Genomic DNA, 24,270 nt, shown 5'->3' with positions numbered 1-24,270 from the left:
GTTCAAAATTAATTTGCTTATGGGAAAAAATTAAAGGAGTTTTTACTTTCAAAACCCGACTGTTGCACTCAATTGCTATGAAAAAAAAAGAACTGTCAGGCACAGACCTTCCCTCCTGTTTTTTTTATTTGTGGATCTGCTCTGTAAAATGAGCCGGTGTGTTGAGTTGAGATAAATGAATAATTAAACAGCTCTTTAACACATCTTAGTGAGTTCTTCAGCTCCATGCACTCTATGTAAGATCTCCGGACGTCTTCCTTCCTCTCGCTTCCTTTCGTTCCCCTGGCCAGGGCTTGCCATCACTATGGCAACCACTCACATTTCACACACTTGAGAACAGTATATAATGCAACGGGCGAGGCAAAAACAGGAAATAGCGCTCTGTGCTTAGCTGTGGCTTTCTGAGGCCTGTTTACAGCCGGTAATAGAAACCAGACACATGGTGGCGACTATAAATGTGGACGCTAACCGGACTGCACACGCACGCGCTGAAAGCATGCAGCTTAATATTATAATATGCAGCCTCTGACTTCAGAGTGTATATATAGAACTTACTGTGAAGAAGCCGAGAAATCAGGCTGCACTTTATATAACAGGGACAAACACATTTCAGAAAATGCCTTCTAGAGCCTGACTGAGCCACTGTTCTGAGGTCAGCGGATTGTGCAGTTTACTGAGTGACCGTCACGCACAAATCCACTTCCCACTGACCTCAGAGCCCCCCGTGAGCAGTCAGAGAGAGCACTAGAGTTACGAGGTGAACCCGGGGGACGCGTCCAGATAAGACCTTGAAGCCAGGGATGGTTTATTTGTTTTGGCATTTTCAGTAAAGCGGACATAAAACAGAGCAAGACATTTTTGAAGGGCACATCAATGCAGGAGCAGCACAAAGCACTATAGGTGTTTTATTTCCGATCATGCACGCGGAACAGCTGCACAAATCTTTTCAGGCACACCTATAGCGGAGCCGGCAACCCGCGGGACGGTAGAGTGCCGTGATTTTTAAGTGTGGGCAGTTCCACAATAGCAGCCTTCAATAAACTGTACACATTCCACAGAGCAGTTAGCATGAGCCATGCCACTTGACGATTTCAATTTGCTCAGCAAGACGCAACACCCACGTCTGAGAGACGGGGGAGAAAACAATGCGGAGAACAGACGCTCTGCCGTCAGTCTCAGAGACGAGCGCTCGCTGGCTCTGGAAGACCAAAGACTTTCTCCTGATTAATGTCTTTCGTTCTCTTCCTTTCTTTTTCTCTTTCCCAAATGGGCAGACTGAATTGACAAAGAAAAATGGCTTTGGAGGTGAAAACCCAGATTATTATTTTTCAGTGATAATAATTTGTCTCTAATCCAAAGCGTTAAGCTTCATCCTGCACTGTTACAGACTACAGACAGGAATGATTCCTCAAATTGTGCAGTTTAAGGAAAGTGTACTATTATTTTTATTATACTATGTGATTGCTGACTTCGAGGTGAATTCAGCGAACAACGTAGCAACCACCCCAAACACCCTAACCAAACTAAAAGTGCTCAAATATGTTAATTAGATTGATTTGTTGAATTGGTGGAAATATCCTGGATGATACATTAAGGGCATCTTCAAATATTTCACTCTCCTCAACTCAATCCTCCCCCTTTCTTTTTCTGTCACTTCATTTTATTGTGTTCACTAGCCTGACAAAAATGGAGATTTATTCTTCTTTCATCTGAGTCATAGAGACACAATGCCTTCCTTCCTCGGTGGAAGTGGGAGAAGGAGATGGAGGAAAGATGGAATGAGAGAAAGATGGAGAGAGATATAAACAATATACAGTATTCTGAATACACAGGAAGAACAATTCTGAGACCACTAGTGAAAATGCTTATATTTTCTAATTAACAGTTGGTGTGAAAAATAGTATTTTTGTTTATGTGAATATTAATAATGTCTGTAGAGATGTACCTGGGGCCAGATTCACAAAACATTCTTCAGAATAAAATTCTTCTCAACTGACTATTGTTTCTTATTTTCTAAATTAAGAAAAAAGATAAGAATATTTATATTCCCAAAAACGTTAAGAATGTTCTTATCTTTTTTTTCTTAAGATTATTCTTCAAGTACACATTTTCTCGAAAGGAATGTTCTTAAAATGATCGTAGATAACTTCTTAAAGTTAGGATAACCTCCAACCTGTCTTAAATAGCTAAATGTAAGATGTTTAGTGAATAGTTTCAAAGATTAAACATTACAACATAACACTATAGCTAGCTAAATACAATACATACTACTACTGCAATATGTGGACGAATACTCTGGTGACACCGATCGATCATTTGAGTGTGTGTGATGCGCTCACTCAAGCTAGAACTAGCCAGCACACACATATACAGGACACTTTCACTAGAGAGAGCGCAAGAAAGATGGAGCACAAATAAATAAGAAAGACCACTGCATCTGAGACAGGCTTTTTTTAAATAATGATTTTAGTGCAAGTTAAAGGTTTCAAACAGATATTACACTAACTGCGGACTGTGTAATATCAGTTTGAAACCTTTAACTTGTACTTTCTTGTCTTACCTGCTGCACTTAGGTTTATAAATGGAATGGGATTGTGTTGTTTATGTGTGTGTATGTATTGTAGAACAGCTGAGGAGTCTCTGAAATTTCGTTGTATCCCGATGCGATGACAATGAAGGCTAATTCTAATTCTTAACTTGACATGGCACATTAAAAACATGACGCTAAGTGATTAACTCGCGTCAAGCCAGTTGCGACATAAATACTCTGCACGCTTATTATGATATTTATGGTAATCTGGAGCCCGTGCAAATGTGCAAAAAGACCGGCTTTGCAGTGTTTTTCATTCAGTGAGTCTTCAGCAATACCCACCTTTCAATCAAATAACACCAAAGCCTGTCATTTTGAGATGTTCTTAAAAATATAGTTGAGGACTTCTAAAGAATTTTTCAAGAAGTGTACTTAAGGGAAATTCTGAGAAGTTCATAAGAATGTTCCTAAGTATTTTTAAGAACTTCTTTCTTAAGATTTCCGCGAATCCGGCCCCTGATGATCATGTTCTCCAGCACGATTTGAGATTATCAAAAGAGCATCTTGAGCTTCAATGGAAGAAGAACACAGTTTTCAGTTTTGTCAGATTTACTTATTTGATTAGTGTTTACCTAAAATATTAATTTTCAAATGATTTAAAATTCCTTTCAAATTTGTATTTGACCTTTTCTTGTTTAAATATAAAAATACTTTTCAGGTTTAAATCAGATTTTGGATCCCAGATTTTGAATGCGGACTCAGACTTTTGTTCCCCACTGTATATTTACATTTATATGCTTTATGTTGGCTGGGACCTTGTTTAAAAAAAAAAAGAAAGAGACGAGGTTTCCCCAGACATTTCTCCCTGATGCTGGAAGGCATGTAGCTTTTAGAGCGGACCCCCCATCGTTAGCTGGGGTGGCATCACAGGCAGAGATGAATACATTTCAATGTGACTTCTTAGTCACTCATCTGACTCACGTAGGTTCAAAGCAGCCGCTGTAGAAAATGAAAGAATGACTGAAATGAAAATTTACGCATCTACCTCTAGAAGACAGGTAATGTCACCGCCATGACAACACAACCCTCTATTGTGCGCTCTCTTTGCACTCCTTCTCTCAATGTTTCGGTCTTTGCTTCAACTAATTCAAAGACAGGAAGAATTCCAGAACAATTATGACACAGCAGCTATTTATCAACTGTGAAATCTGAGTAATGGCAGGTGAAATGCAAAAGGAAAATTTTCAGCCTGATCCCCTGGAGCAAAGCCTCCAGTCTAGAGAAACACTCCCACATTCATTCATGTACTGTTTATTACATGAAGAAAACACATTTATGTATGTTTTCTCCTGTAAACATGTAAAGCATGTTTTTCTGTAGACAGATTTTCAAAAGTAGCTATGTGTTCTGGCAAAAAAAAAAAATTGAGGGTTAAACTGTTGACAAAGCCAAGCTACATTCACATTATCTAGGCCTGTTAGTGTTCAAAAAGCATTTACATTACAAATGTAAATTTACAGACAAATTAGTGTTAGTTTAAACTGGGGCCGGTTCGTTTGAACCAGTATTGGAACGTTTGCCAGTATTTAAAAAAAATTATATTCTAAACCTAAAGTAATATTGACAAACGATCCCCATTCACACAGATCCGCGAAAACGCTGTATTCTGCTGCCAGGCCATTAGATGGCGATGAAACACTATAGATTGAACACGTAATACCGTTTTCAGAAACTAGCACTTTGAGAAAACCCGTTTTCAAAAGTTTGTGTTTTCAGGCACCCAAAACGCCGTTGCCGTGTAAACAAACGGCCAAAATGCATGAAAATTTGTACGTTTTTAGTAGAAAACGGTGTCGTGTAAACAGCCCCAAAGAGTAACAGGAACAGATCCCAAAACCAAATGTGACAACTGTTTGCAAATTTGAGGAATTTCTCCTTTTAAATCTCATAAAATTGGCCCCATTCCCTTCCATTGTGTCAAAATGTTAGTTTATTTATTCATGTTTAGAGTTTGTTTTTTACCTGGTTTTTTCTTCTTTATTTCCTAGTTAAACTTCTACCTGTTAATTAGTTCTGTCTTTCTCCGTAACTGATTGTGTTAGTTGTATTCAGGTGTGTCTTGTTTATCAGTGTCATTAGTTGTTCTTGTTTGCCTGTATTTAAAGGTGCATAGCGCAAGATTCGGAGTTTTTGCAGAACTATGCTACCTCTGGCGGCAAGCGAAACTGCAGAAGCCACCGAAGTTTTGCGGGGGTTTAGCCTGTTTTATTGATCTGCTAAGATCTTCTCATACGGAGAATGCCGGCGAATACACAAACCTGCCAGACAGCTATGTGAGCGTGCCGTGAACACGCATGACGTCACGCCCAGTCTAAAATTCCGGCCCGAATCCCTCTTATTTATTTTACTTTACAGGATTATAGAGACAATCTCAGTGATCAGAGAAGGGCTCATTCAGCCCATCAGGCAATTGTTTAAGCATGTATGGGTTAGAAAACGGGTATTTTTAACATGAAAAGTTGCTTAATGCACCTTTAAGCCTGAGTTTAGTCCTGCCTAGTTGTCTGTCGACGTTGCTATTTTGGATGGTTGTTCTGTTCCTGTTTTGAAGTTCTAAAGATTCCCGAGCATTTCTATTAGTTTGAGTTTATTTGTAATAAAGACTGCTGCACACAGATCCTGTTTCTTCTCTGCTGCAACCAGACTCGTGATACATTGTAAGTGCCTCACAGTAATTTTTTTGCCTTTTTAAATAAAATGAGGGAAGAGTTGAAATTCTAAATTCGATTGAGCTTAACTTTTGAACCTGGATAGTTTCTTTATTGTGCATATGGTTGTGACGTCCTATTTATCATATGAGATTATCGATAACCCTGATAACGTTACAGTAAGGGAACGATAGGAAAGGATGAAAGGACAAAGAGTGCAGATACAGACACACTGATATGAAAGTACATATACACATTCTCATACACATAGTAGATGTGACTACATATTCAAAACACGGCTCAGTTTTGTCACATTCATTTTGATACAACTCTTGTAGAACAAAGAGGAGATAAAAGAGGAAACGTGCAAGACAGCAGGGAAGAGAAGGCAGGCAGGAGACAGCGTTCTCGTTCCAGCGAACACTTCCAAGCGTTGAGAATAATAAGGTCTGAAAAGCATTACTGCAAGAGTTCCACAGCTCCGTCCAATCCTGACAGCCTTTCTTCTCAGCAAGCAAGTCCCTTAGCCCTTGAATTTCAAACTGTTGCGGCTAAAAAAAAATAGTCTCGCTGTAATTCATCAGAATTAAAAAACAAAAGTTTAAACTTGTCGTCTACTTGATGAATACAGTCGGCTTGTAGGGAGAGAGTACTAATTTTGGTCTGCAAACTTTTAAGGTGTGAAATTATTCTGCATTTCCATGCAGCTTTTACTGTGGACTTGAGCAGGGAATATGCATCTATTTCCAATGCATGTCACAGCACATCAATAATGTTTTTGTGTTATAGTCCTATTGGCCTGGAATGATTCAATGCAAACTTGAAGCGTAAACGTGCTATAACAACCCGAAGGTCACACTCAGTCACAGTGAGGGGAAAAGTTCACTCCGGGTAACTGGGGCATCTCACCAAGACTTCCATCCTATTTATTGTTACTGTCATGACTCATAAAAAAACATAAGCTGCTTCAAAAACCACATACTATTTCCTATATAGTAGGCGAAAAACAGTATGAGGCAAAACTAGTATGTCCAAATTCACAGTACTCATAAAAGAGTAGGCAAAAGTATACGATAGACACATTACTATCCCATCATCCCAAGTGATTGGGAGTGAAGTGACGCTATTGACGCTGGTAGGTCACATGATCATATCAACATGGGAGATGTAGTACGTCCGGATTACATTGATAGGGTACAACGGGGCTAGAAGCTCCACGGGGGGGTAGAAGGCTCCCTTGGTTTAATTTTCCTCTAAACTACTAGATGACACAACTTGCCGCAGCACTTTCCAAAACATCCGCTTTTCAAGATGCACGTGGAAATTTGTCCGATCCTGGACGCGCTTGTGGGCAGCAACGCAACGTTTATTCTGCGCTAATTTGATCTAATATATTATGTTTTTTTAAAAGTTGTAGATTTAAGTAGCAAATGAGAATCGCTAAAATTATTGAATATATTTTAAGACAAATGTCTTATGAATGATTTTCAGATTTGGTCAAGGTTAATAAAGCAACAGTTTTTCAATAACGGAAGAATATGTAAAAGTATGGTAATTGGGGTAAAAGGCGCTTCTGCTGTTGGGGCGAAAGGCACAATAATTAACATGATAATAAATAGCCGGCTGACTTTTTTCATTTGTTGACATGACATGGTCAGATTCAGATGGCAAATATATATCAAGTTGGGTGTCCAATGAAACCATCATATTAAAAAAAAAAAAGATATTTAACCATATCATTAAAATGTGATATAATGTTACCACTGTACATCTATATTATAATTATTATGGAATCTCCTTCAATGCGTTCAGAATCTTTACTTAAAAAAAAAAAAATTATTAACAAATTAAAAATATGACAGTATAGGCTATTTATTTATTGAACAAAAATTAATTATTTTATTTATCAAGATAAACAGAAAATAGTGCAAACTTTGCTAAAGTGATTATTTTGAACAAGTATTAACTTGGACATTATAAAAAAAACGTATTAGTTTAGCTAAAATATTTGTATCAATAGTTTGTGCCTTTTGCCACTTTTATGATTTACTTTCACACAAAATCTGTTGCTCCATAAATGTTCAATATAAACATATATTTTATACACAATAGGAATAGTGAAAAACAATTTTTTTCTTAAAGTGTGCCTTTAGCCCCATTGTACCATACTATATGGAACATACTTTTTAGCGGTCATAAATTACTTATTAAAAATAAGTACCTACTCAAGAGAATATGCTATTTTGGACACAGCTGTTGACTTGTTCATTGTTTGTACATGCAACTTAAATGCAAATCAAGGGATTTGATAAGGAAAAGTACGGTATTACTTTACAACCTCCTAGCAACAACCTAGCAACCTCCCAGCAAACACCCTTGTAACTGTACAGAACAACCTTGCAATCATCAAGCAACTTCCCAGAACTCTCGTTCAACCACACAGAACACCCTGCACAGCAATGTGTTAAAACTGCGTGACAATGTGTTAAAAGGCAGTTTGAACATCTTAGCAACGGCAAACCATTGGCCTAGCAAACAACCTAGCATCATGACGGTTTTCCAAAAAAGAAAAAAAGTTATAATCACTAAGCCTCATTGAACCAATTTACCAACAGAAGCATTTCTAAATGCAGGCACAGCTTTCTACAGTCTTTGAACTTTAGAGGCGCTACTCAACATGAAGAGGCTGGAGAAGAAGAAAAAAAAGCGCAAAAGAGAGGAAAGAGGGGGGTTCATTTGGATCGTTTTTCATGGAGTGTCAAAAGGGCTTCCACAATCACCAAATCAATCCCGACCTTCTGGTAACTGGGCGAGAGGTGAGAGGTGCTTATCTGTGAGAGAGTGTGAGAAAATAAAGGAGCGAAAGAGAGAGAGACAGAAAGAAAGGGGGAGAGAGAGCAATGATCACTTTTGCAGTGAAACTGAAGAAGTAAATCTCACTGGTAATCCCTTATTAAATAGTTCTCAGAACTTCTCGGTCTTTGTACTGTTCTGTGCTTGTCTTTTCCGTCAGTAAAAAGTCTGTTAAAAATCCAATAAGAGGCAGGATATGGACCACTTGTCACAGCGCTAATACACAGTTTCTCACTGCTTCCCAATAGAGAGGCTGCATCCTTTGAAGGCCGATTGGGTCACAGCGGCGCAACGGAGGCTGTCCCAATTCGAAGGCTCTTTCAAATATGGCTTCGAAATGCGTCCTTCGTTTCCTGGTCAATGAAGGATAAAACCGATGGATCCTTCGCGGCTTAGCCTTTCCGGGGGAACGACATGAGGGTGAGTAATTAATGACAGAATTTTCATTTTTGGGTGAACTAACCCTTTAAATGAAATGCACAAATTTCACACAATATTACAGAATGTTTTGATTTTATATAAATGCTGTTCTTTTGAACTTTGCATTAATCAAATAATCCTGAAAAAAACAAATATATATATATATATTTTTAGCAAATCTGCATATTAGTATGATCTTTTACAATTAGAAATATAGAATCTAGTATCTTCTTGCATCAAATCAATATTTCATGCGTGTTTATTGACTTATTGATTTACAATAAGTAACCATATTGTTTTAGCAAACTTCCTATCCAAGGATCCATTCAATTCCTGAAGGCCATACACTGAATATCACCCTGAAACACACCACTTTATGGACTTTAAACAGGATGCAAATGGCAGTATCAACAGACTTGACATGCTACACAAGGCTACACATGCCCCCAATCTGTGTTTACACTGGCATACAACTTATGACATGTTATGAAGTTTCTGGTAGACTTCAAAGAAAGCCATTTTAAAACTAAATGACCTCTGGGCTGACATCACTGACAATGTGCCAGTGATCAGCCTGTCAGCAATAAAACACACAGTCCTGCATCTAGTCTGACTAGAGACTTATCTGCAAAATCTTCATCTCACAGCAACTTCAGAAGGTACAAGAACACAAAAATATTAATATTTCTAACATTACCTTTGTACTTTAGAGTGCTACAACTAATTTTTAAATTGCATCTAAGGATCCAAGGGAATCACTTCCACAATATTAAACCGTTTATTTGCCTGTCACTTCCTCAAACATTTTTGGTTCCCAAGACCCAAAAAATCCTCTGCTTTGGTGTCTCTCTAAATAATTGCAATGGCAGTGCTAGAAAACAAACCGAGAGCAATTGATTCCAATGCTCGTTCAGCACCAGATTAGCTTTTGTTAGAAAACCAAGGAGCAAAATCTAAAAACGAAATGGAGCTGACATGCACCTTTCTTGTTCTGCCTTTGTTAAACCCATTTCAAATCCATCTGTCTCTTAAAACGGATTATTTAGCCTTAATAACTTCTTTTTGCTTTGTAAAAACTTCCACTAAAACGGCTAATTATATCAAGCTAGCACCTTAGATCTAACTGATGTTTCAATAGCTATGCAACGGACAGGGCCTTGACAACCAGAAGAAAACTTTGCTTTAGTGTTTAATGGCATATCTGAGGAAGTAGCATAGCGGAGGGCGCAGTACGCGCAAACTGTAAACGCACGTCAGTGTTTGCTAGCACTTTTGAGCTCAGCAGATGTCCCTCCTACAAATGTGGCAGCCTTTGCAGGTGTATCGCTGCCGCCTCCCCACGCGTCAGATAATATCACAGCCACAAAAGAGTTTACAAAACACACAGCTAACTGCCAATTATTCTAAACAAGCCGCTGCCTGCGCTGCACCTCTATGCAGCTCTCTAAAGACGCTTTCGAGAGGGTGCGTTATAAATTTTTTCTGTCATGTAAGCATGTTTAAGAGGGTGATGATGTATAACCAAGAAACCAACTATATATAACTAGACACTCGTACGCACGCATCAGATACCCATTATGGTGCAGGGGTTTATGTAACTTAACAAAAAAAGCTAAATAATGATCAGGCTGTGAGTGAGTAGCTCTGTTGTGTTGTGGTACTGTAGGAAGTGGATGTCTGCTGGGCACTGGACTGTCACACTCGCACCTCATATGGAAAACATATTCATAATAACAGCTCTCGTACCGCACTTCCATTAGTGCGCCGCTTTAAATGCCACCAGGTTAATTGAATCTCTGATTACTGTGATTCACATGCGTGAGCCTCATCAAAAGAAATACATGTGGAGAGATTCAAGCACATACTAAGGAGAGATTAGAGCAAGGAAATCAGGAACATTTCGGGATATGAATATCAAGTATATCAGGACGATGGGCCATGCGTTGTGAAATAAACCAAGCCATCGGTCAATGTCTCTAGAGTTTGGTGAGAATTCATTTCCATTCAAATTAAATATAGATCACATCTTTAGGTGCACTGAATACGAATTCATTGAGGTGTCTAAAAAAACACACGCTTCTGGTCATGTCAATAAGTCAACTACTTGTATCATTGGGCCACAGTAGCCATGGGTCTTAAAAGGGTCCTATTTTTTTACATTTTCAACTTTCTTTAGTGTGTAATGTTGGTGTTTGAGCCTGAAAAAATGTCTGCAAAGTTACGAAGGACAAAGTCCTTTCCAAAAGAGAGTTATTCTCTATATCATTGCACTTTTCAGAAATAGGGGCTGCATAGAGACAGGAACTAAACAGTGTGTTACTGACAGACTCAACAAAATCTCAACATAAGAGGTCCCCTTTAAACTGAATAAAATTGTTAAGAGGAGGACTGGTTCAATAGTGTAAACTGCGACTAACTGCGACCATGACCCAGACACGTTGAGTCATGGCGAGCATTTGAGAAATTCTGATTCTGCATAACTTCCTGTCCTCTATCCACCTTCTCTATCAATAAAAAAAAGCAGCAAAAGTCAAATGCAACAAATAGGAAGTCTATTACCCTTTAAACACTACTAAATAAACTACTAAATGCAGTGACTAAATAAACTAAAAACAATGTAACTGTTATCGTGACATTTACTCTCAAAGTGCTGGGACCAAGATAAAGAGGAAAAGTGCATCCAATCCTCTGCCTGCTGAGGATAATGAGTGTAATAAGGCATTTCATTGCAACCATTATTAAAATAAGCAAAGAAACAGCCACAAGGTCTAGTTTTAAAAGGCTTGCTTTCATAGATTCAACTTTAAAGGGGTTCTGTGTACAGACCAATTAATTTTACTGTTTACAAGTTTAGGGTCAGTAAGATTTTTCTTTTTAAGACATTAATACTTGTGTTCAGCGAGGATACAGTTGATCAAAAGTGACAGTAAAGACATTTGTAATGCCATAAAAAAAAAAATATTTCAAACAAATGCTGTTCTTTTGAACTTTCATCAGCATTGCTTAATATTTCACAATAAAAATGTTTTTTTTTACTGTATTTTTGATCAAATAAATGTAGCCTTGGTAAGCATGAAATGAGCAACAAAAATTACTCATATTAAAAACATCTTACCGACCTTTTTTAAAAAATATTTTTTTGGAAAGAAAATATAACTGTACCGCAATCAAAAATTGTTTTATTTCAAGTAAAAAAAAACATTTTATTTGATTTCTCCTTAAATTAAATTAATATTTGTTTTATTAATTGATTTATTTATATAACTTTTACAAACTAAAGCCACATATTAAATGTTACTTTAAACTATTTTGATTTTACATTTGATAAACATTATGTAGTAGCCTTTTCTGAAATAAGAAAGTGAAGGCAAACGTGTTACCATACAGGGTTAAGGAACAAAGTTCAGGCCAGGACATTTACCAGTGAGTCTTTTGTCTCATTTTATCCATTTAGTTTTCTTTGGATACTTCACACTTCTGTTTGTTCAACAATGGGGGAAAAGACTTGTATGTCAGAACTGAAAAAGAAAAAGAAATCTCTGGGTATTACAGAATGAGGCCGAGAGGTAACAACTGAAAGGCTGGCAGGATCCAAATACCACATTGAATAGAGGTGAGGAAAATCAGTCTCAGATTTGAAGCAGCTCTTTTTAAACCAGGGCAAACAACCCAAATAAACACCCACTCAGCTAATTCCTATAGGAGCTAGCCAGGTACATCAATGTGTGCCTTTTGTTGAAAGAAAGGCTCATCTAAATAGCATGCAAATAAGCCAAGATCCCTTCTTGTAGTAGAACTGATGCGGGTAAAAAAATAAAATAAACAGCACTTTGTCAGTAGAACCAAAAACACATTAGGGACAAGAGAGATGGTTCACAGCATGTAAATACGGTAAGACACGCCACTCTACCTTGTAGTAGGACTCCCTTGTTTTTTCTGTAAAAGGGACTTCCTGGCCATATTGGAGGACTGGACATACTGTAAAGAAAACACAGCGGAGAGAATGATGAGAAAGTGACACGAACAGATGCCGTGCAACTGACAGATGGACTCCAATCCTGAAAAGACATTTTAAGAGATGAACAGTGCCAAAAGAGAGAGTAAAGTAAGTTTTTCTATTCCAATGCGGTACTTTTCCATTGTTTTTCTACGTAAACACGTGCAAGACTGACGTGTGCTCGCGTCTTGCATCTTTTGCAGCGCCTCGCGCATTGACAAGGCGTTCTAAAAATGCACCGCTCAAGTTCAAATCCGTTCAACTTTTTAAAAAGTGTGTCTCAAGACCTTGCGGGTTTTCCCCCATTCCACAGCCCGCATCTAAGTGTTCTGTGTGAACGAGCCCTGAGACAGACAAAACGGGCACATGTACAGTAAACATATCCACAAAGATGCACCATGGTGATGGTGATAGTAGCGTCTGACAATTTCTATGTTAATACTGTAAATGATCAAGTTATGGGATCATCTTATCACAGCTTTACATTATTAACATTAACCGATACAACTAGAGAGTGGTGCAAAACGCATGTTTTCAAAATGCACATGGCACAAAATACTTCAAAACACAACTTTTCCAAGAGGATATTACTGTTTTTTGTTTGCTTGCTTGTTTGTTTGTTTGTTTGTTTGTTTAGCTAGAGGAGCTATAGCAACAGCTAAAGCTAATTGAATCATCACTGTTAAAAAAAGCTCATCTGTTCATCTGCTCCCCTAAACGGACAATGAGAAATCTCCTATATTCTGTATATACAAAAGAGTGTTCAGCAAACAGATGCTGACCAAGTAAACAAAACATGGAGGCCTATACAATGTTGAGATGTGACTATGCAGCAACATAGTCATTAAATCCTTTTTCAAATTGAGCCCTCGTAGCTTTAATCATTACTTTCTCCTGGTGAGATGACAGGGACGGCTCAGGTGATCGTGCAGCAGACTTCAGTACACAGTCGCACAGCAGGAAACCCTTCAGCTGAATTACACACTCCCGATTGGTGGTGCAAATTTTTTTTTTTTCGCACAAATGAACTGAACGAACAGAAGAACGGTGTCAGCGCTCTATGATGTCACTCAGACAGAAATATGAGATGTTTATTTCTAATTTATTTAGTTTACTGGTTTTGTAAAACGCCTGAAAATGGACATTGGAAAATGCCTGTGATGAACAGGAAATAAACTGGTGCTGTGCTGGATGTCAGAAAAACAATCAGACTTCAGGATTTCTCACATATGAAAGCTATTGATTTTTCTTGGAAATCATGGACATCCTTTGGAGAGGAAGGTCAACGGGTCCTTTTCGAAAATAAGTGAAGGTATGAGGCAAGACGTGTGAGGCAGTATCTGAGAAGAATGTAGGGAACAACAGTTATGTCAGGGTTACTATAACACAACATCATACTCAGATTCCTGTATCTCATGGGGAAAAAAAATGAACCACAATAAGTTTAAATATATATTTTTATATATATTAGTAGAATAAAATGAACCATATATATAATAAATGTATACTTAAATTGAATGACATTTAATCAGTATTATATTAATATAAAATGTTAAGCATTAATATAAATAGCATTACTTGATATATTAATATAATAATATATAATCAATATATTATAGTATAATATAATTTAGCAATTAATTAATTTTATTACCAAGTATTTTATTATTACATTTATTAATAAATGTTGATTATTGCTAAATATTTTATTTAAATGAAAAAATATAATAAATATAAAAATAATTAAAAACAAATCATCTAAATTAATAAAAGATAAATTACAAGTGATGCAACAGTATAAAAAACTGTAACAAGTAACAGATGGCGATCAAATGTGCCGTGCTACTTGAGGACGTTTGTGAAAGATATGAGACCAAATATGATCAAAGTTCTCAAATTCAGTCATGAATTCTCTCTTTATCTTTTTCATCTTCTCTAATGCAATCTTTTGGCAAAGCCATGATTTTTCACGCTTCATACTGTTCGCATCCCAAACATTGATCATTTGTGACAGCAAATTTGAATTTCCCGACCTTTTTGTTTGGGATATTGTGAAGTATTTGTGTATGCTTTCACATTTAGCAGGTCCCACAGAGTTTAGAAACGGTTTAACCGCGTCTCTGTTTCCTGACAGTTCCTTCTGATCTAAATATTTTTCGCTTCAAAGGTTACAAATTTTATTTATTTTTTTCCTGTGGATTAGCTGCTCAGTTACTATCAATTATCCGCTTGTGTACGATTCCTCCTCCGTCTCGATGTTCACTGTGAGCTTCACAAATCTAATCAGGAGCAGTCTAATCTTCAATTTAGCCCTCGATCCACTTTCTGCCTCCCTGTAGATTCAGTATGTGCAGACATAGGCTCTGTCATCTCCCTCTTCTTAATCTTCTTAGAGTATATTAACTAATTGAGAATTAGAACAAACAGAGGTGGCACGGGGCTTTGAGCACATTTGTCTACATGGTGTACTTAAAAGCCCGGGCTTGCGGGTTGACGGGGCTGTTTTGGCTCCGGACCTCTTCCGATGAAGGAGCGCTCTATGGTGCGTGGCATCTCTGAGCATCGGGAGGCCGTGTGCCAAAGCGAATAAACACTGCACTGCCACTTCACATTGGCTAATCTCCGCAGGGCTGTCAGACTTCAGGTATCTGCCCTGACAATTGAGGATAATTTAGTGTGAGAAGTAATGGAACCTCTCTATTTCTTTACGGATCCATTAATTACAGTGTTCCGTCAGAACGTGTTTGATTTTTTTCCCCTCTTTTTTCCCCGTTGAGAGTGATTAAAACATATCTCAGCACAGCTCAGACACAGCTTGAGATGAACATCTTCATTAGCATACTAGTCGCCTAGCAACTGAAACATCTCTAACTTTCAACTTTGAGATTTTGTTCACTAACCTTACACCTGAGTACAGCATGCAGTCATTACTATTGTACAGGATACACCAGTTCTGATCCATTTATCCCCTAAATTATTATTATTATTTTTAAACCAGAGGAGGTCCATACATTAAATGAGACTAGTATCCGAACCGTATAAAAATATTCATCCCACATAAACTTATAATCATTAAAAAAGGCCACTGTGGATTTAATTGCTGATTAAAATATTTGAGTTGAACACTTAGAAAACTGAGTCGAAAGGGCAGGATTTATTAACATGTAATATTAAACATAATTATAAATAATCATTTAATTTCTTTAAAATGTCTTACAATTATATTATAATATTTTAAATAGTAACATTGTAATATTTATTATATTTTAAATACCTATTTTATACAAAAATAAATATTCATATTTTTTATGTTTCACTATTGTCATTATTATTTGTATTATTTTGTTGTTTTATTGTATTTAGTCTTTTTCTTTAGCTCTTTCTAAAGCATCTTGTGTAATGATTTTGTGTTTCTAAAATGTTTAAATAAATCATAAAAAAAAATATATATATTATAAATAAAAACTGTATTATACCTTTAAAAATAAACTAAATAAAAAAAAAGAAGATAAATAATTATGTCTTGCAACAGCACCTGACCTGTAATAATTTGACCTGTAATAATTTTGGTGTAACTAATTTTTATTTTATTTTATTTAAGCCGACAGTCAAAAGTCTGACTACATGAAACTACCGCATATATTTATGCTTATTTGTATCAGTGTCTCACTGGTTTTGTTTTCAGTTTTGTTGAGTTAGTTGTCATGGTTTCTGATTAGTTCTCATTTAGTTCAGATGTGTACTTCATTAGCCTTGTTTGTATGTGTATTTAAGTCCTCTGTGTCTATTTATTTGCTGTCGGGTCTCGTTCATGTATACCTGTGTTCAAAGCTATTCTCTCTGTTTGGATTTAGTTTGGATTTATCTGTCTGTGGATTTATTAAAGATTACCTTTGCCTTCCTCATTGTGTTGTGAGTGTCCTACATCACAGCATTGTGACAATATGCTTATAAGACGAAAACAAAGTGTACAGTACCGAACATAGTCGAAACATATAGGCTTGAGATAAATGAGACCCAACTCATTTGTGGATTGAAACAGTTCTAGGCATAGCACAACCTGAAGGTATGCATGCACCATGCTGCTGACACAGGCACAAAGAGACTGTTGGCTGAGGAAGGGGCCAGATCCCCGCGGGGCAGGGTTCACCATGCCATGTCTCCCTCTTTCGGTTTCTCCTTACATCCCTTTAGCAGTCAAGACCAGTGTTTGTACTTCTAATGCACATGTGCTTTGTATCGGGTTACAGCTACGGTATGTGTTGCCATGGACACAGCATGCCTCATGATAGACGACCCAGGTCCTTTTTTAATCAGCTGGAAGAACCAAAAAAATAAAAGCGGGAAAGCTTTTATGATATTAGGTTATTTATATGTTATTATGTGCCCTCCACTCTCTGAACATAATAAAAAGAAATGAGATCTCCCGCTGCAATTATTTGGCCCATGGTTTCGCCAGTAAAATTTAACACATTCAAAGGAGTGAACAATCAAACTGCTGGTGATGGAATTTGAGCCCATGAGCCCTAATATTGCCTTGCATCAAGCGCCTCTTGTTCTTGAGTAAAGGAACCATTACTGTTACTCATATAGGAGTTTGTTCAAATCATTAACACTAAGTATTCAACTTAGACGCAGAACCGTTTGTGCTACGGACATGAATGATTTATCAAATCATACACCTTGTTGAGAAGAGGTGTGCTACTATTTGCTAAGCATTCTGGGAGATTACATTATAGTAGATGTGCATTAAAGGACTAAGGGTTGTAGCTACTTTTTTTTGGGATGGTAAGAAACCACCCAGAACACCCTAACAACGCCATGGTTTCAACTCTAAGCATTATGTCTGCTTGCCCGGTCATACCAGCAGTTTAGATTTCCACCCCCATTTTCACTGGCGCCAACACAAAAAAAGAATACATGTAATTTTTTGTACGAATTTGAATTCATTTAATTATTAATGCATTTTGTAAAATATTTAAAATATATATTATATAATTATTTCAAATAAAATACACAATACATTAACATTATTTTATTTATTTTGATTTATTACGCAATCTATTTCAAAATTATTTTATGTATGTATATAAATACTAGCCTGGCTAACGCCAGACCCAAGTCTCAACGAGAATTAACTGGGAACCACATGTTCATTTTCTCGTATTTGAGGCGTGGTTTACGAATGCGCCGGCGCCGTTTATTGGGTGCTAAGAATGTCTATCAAATGCGCCTGTACGTAGCTCATAGCCAATCGTTTCCATTATGCCAGATGACGTATGTAGAGAAATGGTTTAACGCCAAACGCTGCTCTTTTTTCTAAATAAAATTGCGATCTAAACTACTTAGAATAATATCTAAGGCTGCATCAAAAGGTAGCTTCGCGTCTGCTGCCATGTTGACTCCATAAACAAACTGCTTAGTTGTGTCGCAAAGATGTCGTCATCGTCTTGCTGCTCCCTCCCCGTTCTGTGATTGGTTCCCTAAACGAGGCGAAAATCAGGTCCATGGTTTCCAGACTGCCTTTCAGCGAGAATAAAATCGTGCTGTGCAAAGGCAGTCTGGGGAAGCCCAGGCTATATAAATACATAAATTAATTTAAAAATAAATAATATAAAAAAAAAAAAATTGCAATTAAATATCATAAAAATAATAGTAATTATAAAATAAAAAAATATATTTATTTACATTTTAAAAATGCAAACTGTAAAAATGACCAAATAGGGCAAGTGACATTTCCATCACCTGGTCTGAAACTCTCTTACACTGCAGGGCCAACCTTATTGTCGAGCCGTGTCCAGCAAGTTTAACATGGGCAAGCACCACTCATTTTCTTCAGAACATGTCAAAAATCTATTTAAAACCTGTTGTATAACAGCACTTGAGGGGTGGAGGGGGATGGGGTTACATCAGGGTACAGGACCTGGAACAGTGTAGAGCCGCTACCTCAGCCTGCATATGCATATCCCGGTAATCTAAGCGGAAACGACCCCAACCGGCTCTCGCGGAACCTCTTTGAACCTGCTCTGTGGGAACGTGGCTCACTCCTTTAGCTGAAATGCCTTTTAATGAAATGTTAACGGCAGTTATGAGAGCCAAAAACCTGTTTCTTCAGGGCTCTGGTGGGGCGGCTACGACCGTCGGAGCATTTTCAAAAATGTTAACATCAATAAGGGCACGGCACTCTTTTGCCCTTGCTGGATGTTTGAATGTAAAACACATGTGCCACCGGCTGGAGTCTTGCTGGGTATATACCCCATCTATTTTTAATCCGGTGCGCTCTGTCTGTTTGCTCTGTTAATGCAAACACTCGCACCTTTCAAGAAACAGCCGCTTTCTCCGTCTCCATCAAGAGCAGGCCTAGGTTATTAGTTTTTAAACAAAGCTTAGCTCCTTTTGCTTGATTCTATAATCTCGTTTCAAATCCTATCGCCCACTACACTTTCCTTTTACCCCTACAATCCTCTTTAACTAATCTAAAGTCTAATTGGTGCCAGCACCGGTTCTCCCCTGTAGGTTACTTCTCGCCTTGAGGTTTTTAACTTTTGTTCCTGTGAAATCTGAAGCTGCTCTCGCCCGGGATCACAGCTCACAATGGAGGCTTTTTCAGGACCAGAGGGTTGTGAGCACGGCACACAATTACTGGAAGGAATTTCAGAGCAGAAAAGTGATCAGTTGACTTAACTTAAAAAAAAAAAAAAAAAAAAAGTGAGGAAACCCGTTGCCTTAAAATTAATACGTAATAAACTTCATGCGTAATTGAAAAAATGAAGTTATGTGAACTTGACAACTTAATTTTTTCAATTACGCATGAAGTTTATTACTTCATAATTTTAAGCCAAAGGGTTTCCTCACTTTTTTTAAGTTAGGCCAACTGATCACTTTTTACTATGAAAGGTGGAAGAATTCCTTTATAGAGCAAAATCAGTGTAGAACATATTGCATAATATGAGGATAATTATGCCTTATTTTGACTACACCACTGAAATAAAGGTTCTTTATTGGCATCAATGGTTCCATGAAGAACCTTTAACAACCATGGGTTATTTCCATTGCACAAAGGCTTCTTTTCAAATGGCAAAAAAAGGTTAACAAATGGTCTTTGGGGGAACCCAAAATAGTTCTTCTTTGGCTTTGCCATGAAAACCCCCTTTTAGAGCCTTTATTTTTAAGAGTGTAGATAGTGAAACTCAAAGAAAGTGTATTTACAATAAGAGATTCATCTGTACAAACTACTAAATCAGAGCTGGAAGGGAAGTGGTTTTAGAGCTCAGAAAAATACGGCTCATGGAACCAGACGGAATTTTTTCCACAGACTTTTAACAGGAAAAAGGCAGGCTGTTGACAAACCTCCAAAAGAACAAAAATACCTCAAAGACAATACATCTCCACAGACGCGCTTCCAGTGACTGCTTACCACCACCCAAAAAAAAAGCCACAATCTTCTTTGTTTCTCTAAATCACCTAAAAAGTTATACGAGGAGCTAAACAAGATGTTTGTGCATGCTAAATGAATTAAAGAAATCCTCACTCATGCTATGGGCGCTAAACCCTCAAAATGCCTCAACCCCCCCCAAACCTTCTCTCCACAAAGCATGTTCTTCTCAGGCCTACGTTAATCAAAGAGACATGTGACAAGTTACGTTGGAAGGTTCATCAGTCTGGGCTGCCGAAGAGCTAATATATCTCTGAACTTTATAGGTGGAAGAGATCCGAGGACACATTGAGAGTTTCTGCCAGATATGGAAGCCCCATCATTTACACGGCACCAGCCATTAGAGTAAGCGTGGAAAAGTGGGCGATCTTGTCATTTAGTGTTACTGAGAAGACTTGAAGGCAGGAAGGGTGGGGGCAGAGGCACGCAAACAAGCCTGGAGGTCCGGGAGAGATAGAAGCTAAACAAGACAATACCGGACTGGGGCTTTTCATGAGCTTGAACATTGAATTTGTTTTCTTAGTAATGCATTTTTACCCACGGGCTGAAATGACAACTATTAAAAATGAGAACTATGTCAGTCTCGGTGCATTCAGCTTTTGTATTTTCTCTCCCTCGCTTTCTTTCAGGGCTTCTTCAGATTCACAGTCTCATTTAAAATTAATCTCCTAAAGCAACTGGACCTCCAAGTTGTCATCTCCAATAATTCACGCATCCCCGAATTTTTATGAAGACAGACAAATGCAGGTATAGAAAACCCTAAAATAGGCTCCAAGCCATCCGCGGTTGCCATAGAGAGTTGCGTGTTTCCAGGGCGATAGTGTATTTCTCGAGCGCTAATGGCCTGTCCTTTTGCCAGGCAACAAATAGCCCTGTGATGCAACTGCACCTGTCTCAGCTCTGTGTTACCATGGAGGCGTTCCTGTTGCTATGGCGACCATCACGCTAATAACCTCGCAAGGGCAAACATGCATTGGTGAACTCCGAGGCCCAGCTGTTCCTCCTGCGCTCTCGCGCTCGTTGTGCCTCTCAAACTCTCTGAGCATGTTAAGGAATGTTCGTCTACCTGAGCCTACATTACACAGCCTCTTAAAGGGGACAGTGAGTATTTTTCTATTTATTTTAAGTTAAGTCTAGCTATAAAGGTTTCTTACACCAAAAACAGCCATTTTCCACCCTCCCTCTGACCTTTACACCATGTCTTAATCATGAACAACACAACAACATGTCAGGTAATAAAAAAATCTTGCATTTTCTGTCCAAACCAGCCACGAGAGCGACAAAATGTTTTTGCTACTGTATCTTTCAGACTTCTACGTTCTTTCATCCTGATCCAAAAAATCTTCATGACAACTCTCTGAAGACGTTTATTATGGTAATGGATATGACAATGTTAATGTATTTGGTCTTGGTGGAATAGATCTGCTACGCTGCTGCTGAATTTCTGCTGAAGAGCAAATACAGGAACTTGCTACAGCCAATACATACGCTGATACGCTGCTGTAAGCATGTAAGACATTGCAGATCTATACAGGTGGAGCTGGGGAGGGTGGAGGGTTTTAGACTAACTCTGAAAGCACGCTGCAAATTGCTATAGTGAATGGTAACCAGCCATTTAAATGTTGAGGAGCAAGCTCATTGGCTGCAGATGTGACATGAACCAATCATCTTGTGCCAAGCAGTTAACGCTGTAAATATCATCAGCTGCATTAAGGACCCATCAGCCTGTGCCATCTAGAGTAGAGGCATTTCCATAAGGCCTATAAACCTTCAATATTTGAGACTTTAAAAACTTTTTTAAAACTTTCAAACAAGACTTTATAGCAAGTTACAGTTTTTGTTCACTACTGTGCAATATATATTGGTAAAAAAAATGTTCAACCCTGTAATATTTGTTGAAAGAAGTCTCTTAAGCTTACAGGGCTTGCATTTATTTGATCAAAAATACAGTACTATTGTGACTAATAATCAGTAATGTTGTGAAATATTATTATAATTAAAAAACATTATAAAATATTTTAAAATATATATATTTTTTCTAATATGCTGATTTGGTGTTCAAGAAATATTTCTTATTATCAATGTTGAAAAAAGTTGTGCTGCTTAATATTATTGTGGAAACCGTGTTCAGGATGATTTGATAAATAGAAAGTTCAAAAGAACAGCATTTATTTACAGTGTAAAAGTCTTTACTGTGACTTTCAATGTAATGCATCCTTGCTGAATAAAACCATTAATTATTTTAAATATATACAAACATATTTCATTTTAATGGTATTTGAATCCGAATTGCAATTCTGCATCCTGTTGGCTGCTTGAGGAAAATGTAATTAAAAAATGATTTATAATATATAATATATATATATTATATAAAATGATGTCCAATCATTCATGTTTTCCATGATCTCCTCCTCTCACCCAGGACCGTAGCTGAAGTATCTGGTGCACATTGTTGCAGTGGGTCCCCTTGGCATTGAAATTGCTTTTTTTTTTGGTCCACCTCAGTCCCACCACACACATACCAATCTACAGGTATTGATGACATCACCAGAACAGACCATGCCTTCATCCCATCTGTCTACCTGACCAACATGCGGAGGAAAAAGTGCCGTAGCCCCCCCGCTTACTACTCGCAGGATTTAATAATCTACAGCATTGCTGTGCTTACAAAAACAGCAAAGATGAAAGAGTGCTGTGTAAAAAAAAAGAGCAGAAAAGAGGAGTGTGTCAGTCTATGACTCAGCTGATTCGTGTGAACCTTAGGAATGCTATAAAAAGCTTCATTCGGCTTCCTGAGAGCCGCAGTGGCCAAATAAACACTTTATTACACACTGCTACACGCAGATTCACCATCTGGCCTGCGAGAGAGAGGAAGCCAAGCCTGTGTGTGCCTAACACTACACTGCTATCTTTGCCATGCACACACACACACACACACACACACACACGCACGCACACACACGCACACACACACCTTGCAACAGGGCCGTCAGAACAATCTGAAATGAGAGGGTGAAACATATTATAAACCTCAGCAACATATGAATATTAATTATAAGGTAAAGTTCGGTCAATAAGAGTCACTGATTTGCCCAATTCACACTGCAAGTAAACATGGCATCAGATTCATCCGATTCCTAAATTGGCCACATGGCTCTTTGGAGATTAAAATAAGTTCCTAATGTTATATAAAGTTCAGATCCGTGCATCAGTATCATCTGTCAAAACAAAAACAGTAAAACTCTGCTGGGGTCTTTAAAGCAGCACTTACAAAAATCTAGAGATTTAAAACTCCTTTGCGGACCTTAAAAAGGTTCTCCTATGGCATTAATCTGTAAAATCCTTTTTGGCTCTAGTTGAAAAGTTTATTTTTAAGAGTGTATCTTCGAAAATAGTATTTAGAGGCTGTTATAGGCTGTTGTTTTGAAGAGGTGTAGGCTAGAGGGACCGTCCTCTGTGATCTCCTCTTCCCACAGGGCCTCGGAGTCTTTGAACACCTGGCGCTAATAACCAGCCTAGTGCTTGTACCCACACAACATTATCAGCCAGGCACTCAATACAGAAGGGGAATTCGCTGAGAATGAACTGCGCCCACTGATAGCGTCATTTATTTGCACTTGCTGTCTGCGCTGTTTTAGCACCTGATTCACTAAAGGAATTATGCAAATCAGGTAATGGCACAAACACAGACAAAAAAAAAGTATAGCGGAACAATACGCACAGCACAATTCCCTTTCTTTTAGGCTGGTTCTGAGCGCGGAAATGCTGAAAAAGTCTTGATATTATATGGCAAAGCAAAAACATTTCTGACCAAAATATATATTCAAATATTCACTCGTTCTGTCATATTCAAATATTCAATTCATTCTGTCAGCAAACAGTGTGGCTTGAGGAAATATAATGAAATAAAATAAAAATAAACTTACCAATGCCCAAATATAACATATATTACAAATATACATATATATATATATTTGGGATTAAACTTGTACTTAAAGGAGCAAGAAAGTACATTTTCAATCTTAAAATATATTCTGAGTAAATGCAAAATATTATATATATATGTTGACTGAAAATGACTTAAAATATGCATATTTTGTGCAAATATATTTTAAAATCTTGTCTTCTTTTTTGTATAAAAAATAAATATATTGACAATATATTGAAAAGTTGACTGAAAAAAATAATATAAAACATATATTAAAATCTTGTCTTGGTCTTGTTTTTGTATATTTAAAATATATATATATATATAATAAAATAAACACAGAGAACTACTTTTTATTTGTGATAACAGCTCAGCATTAAGTGCCATCCAAATACCACT

The 24,270-nt window shown here is 37.5% G+C and overlaps 1 protein-coding gene across 8 annotated transcripts in view; it reads right to left on the bottom strand.

The window, feature by feature from the left end:
- The window catches only part of foxn3 (forkhead box N3), a 101,749-nt gene that overhangs the window by 19,006 nt on the left and 58,473 nt on the right, over positions 1–24,270 (bottom strand). For all 8 annotated transcript variants that reach the window (XM_079633506.1, XM_079633509.1, XM_079633511.1 and 5 more), the window contains one exon: positions 12,422–12,489. In XM_079633506.1, coding sequence (XP_079489632.1) covers positions 12,422–12,489 — 68 coding nt within the window. The remainder of the gene's footprint in view (positions 1–12,421; positions 12,490–24,270) is intronic.

Source organism: Phoxinus phoxinus, assembly GCF_949152265.1.
Source record: "Phoxinus phoxinus genome assembly, chromosome: 13".
Classification (NCBI taxonomy): domain Eukaryota; kingdom Metazoa; phylum Chordata; class Actinopteri; order Cypriniformes; family Leuciscidae; genus Phoxinus; species Phoxinus phoxinus.
This window is presented reverse-complemented; position numbering and strand designations above follow the sequence as displayed.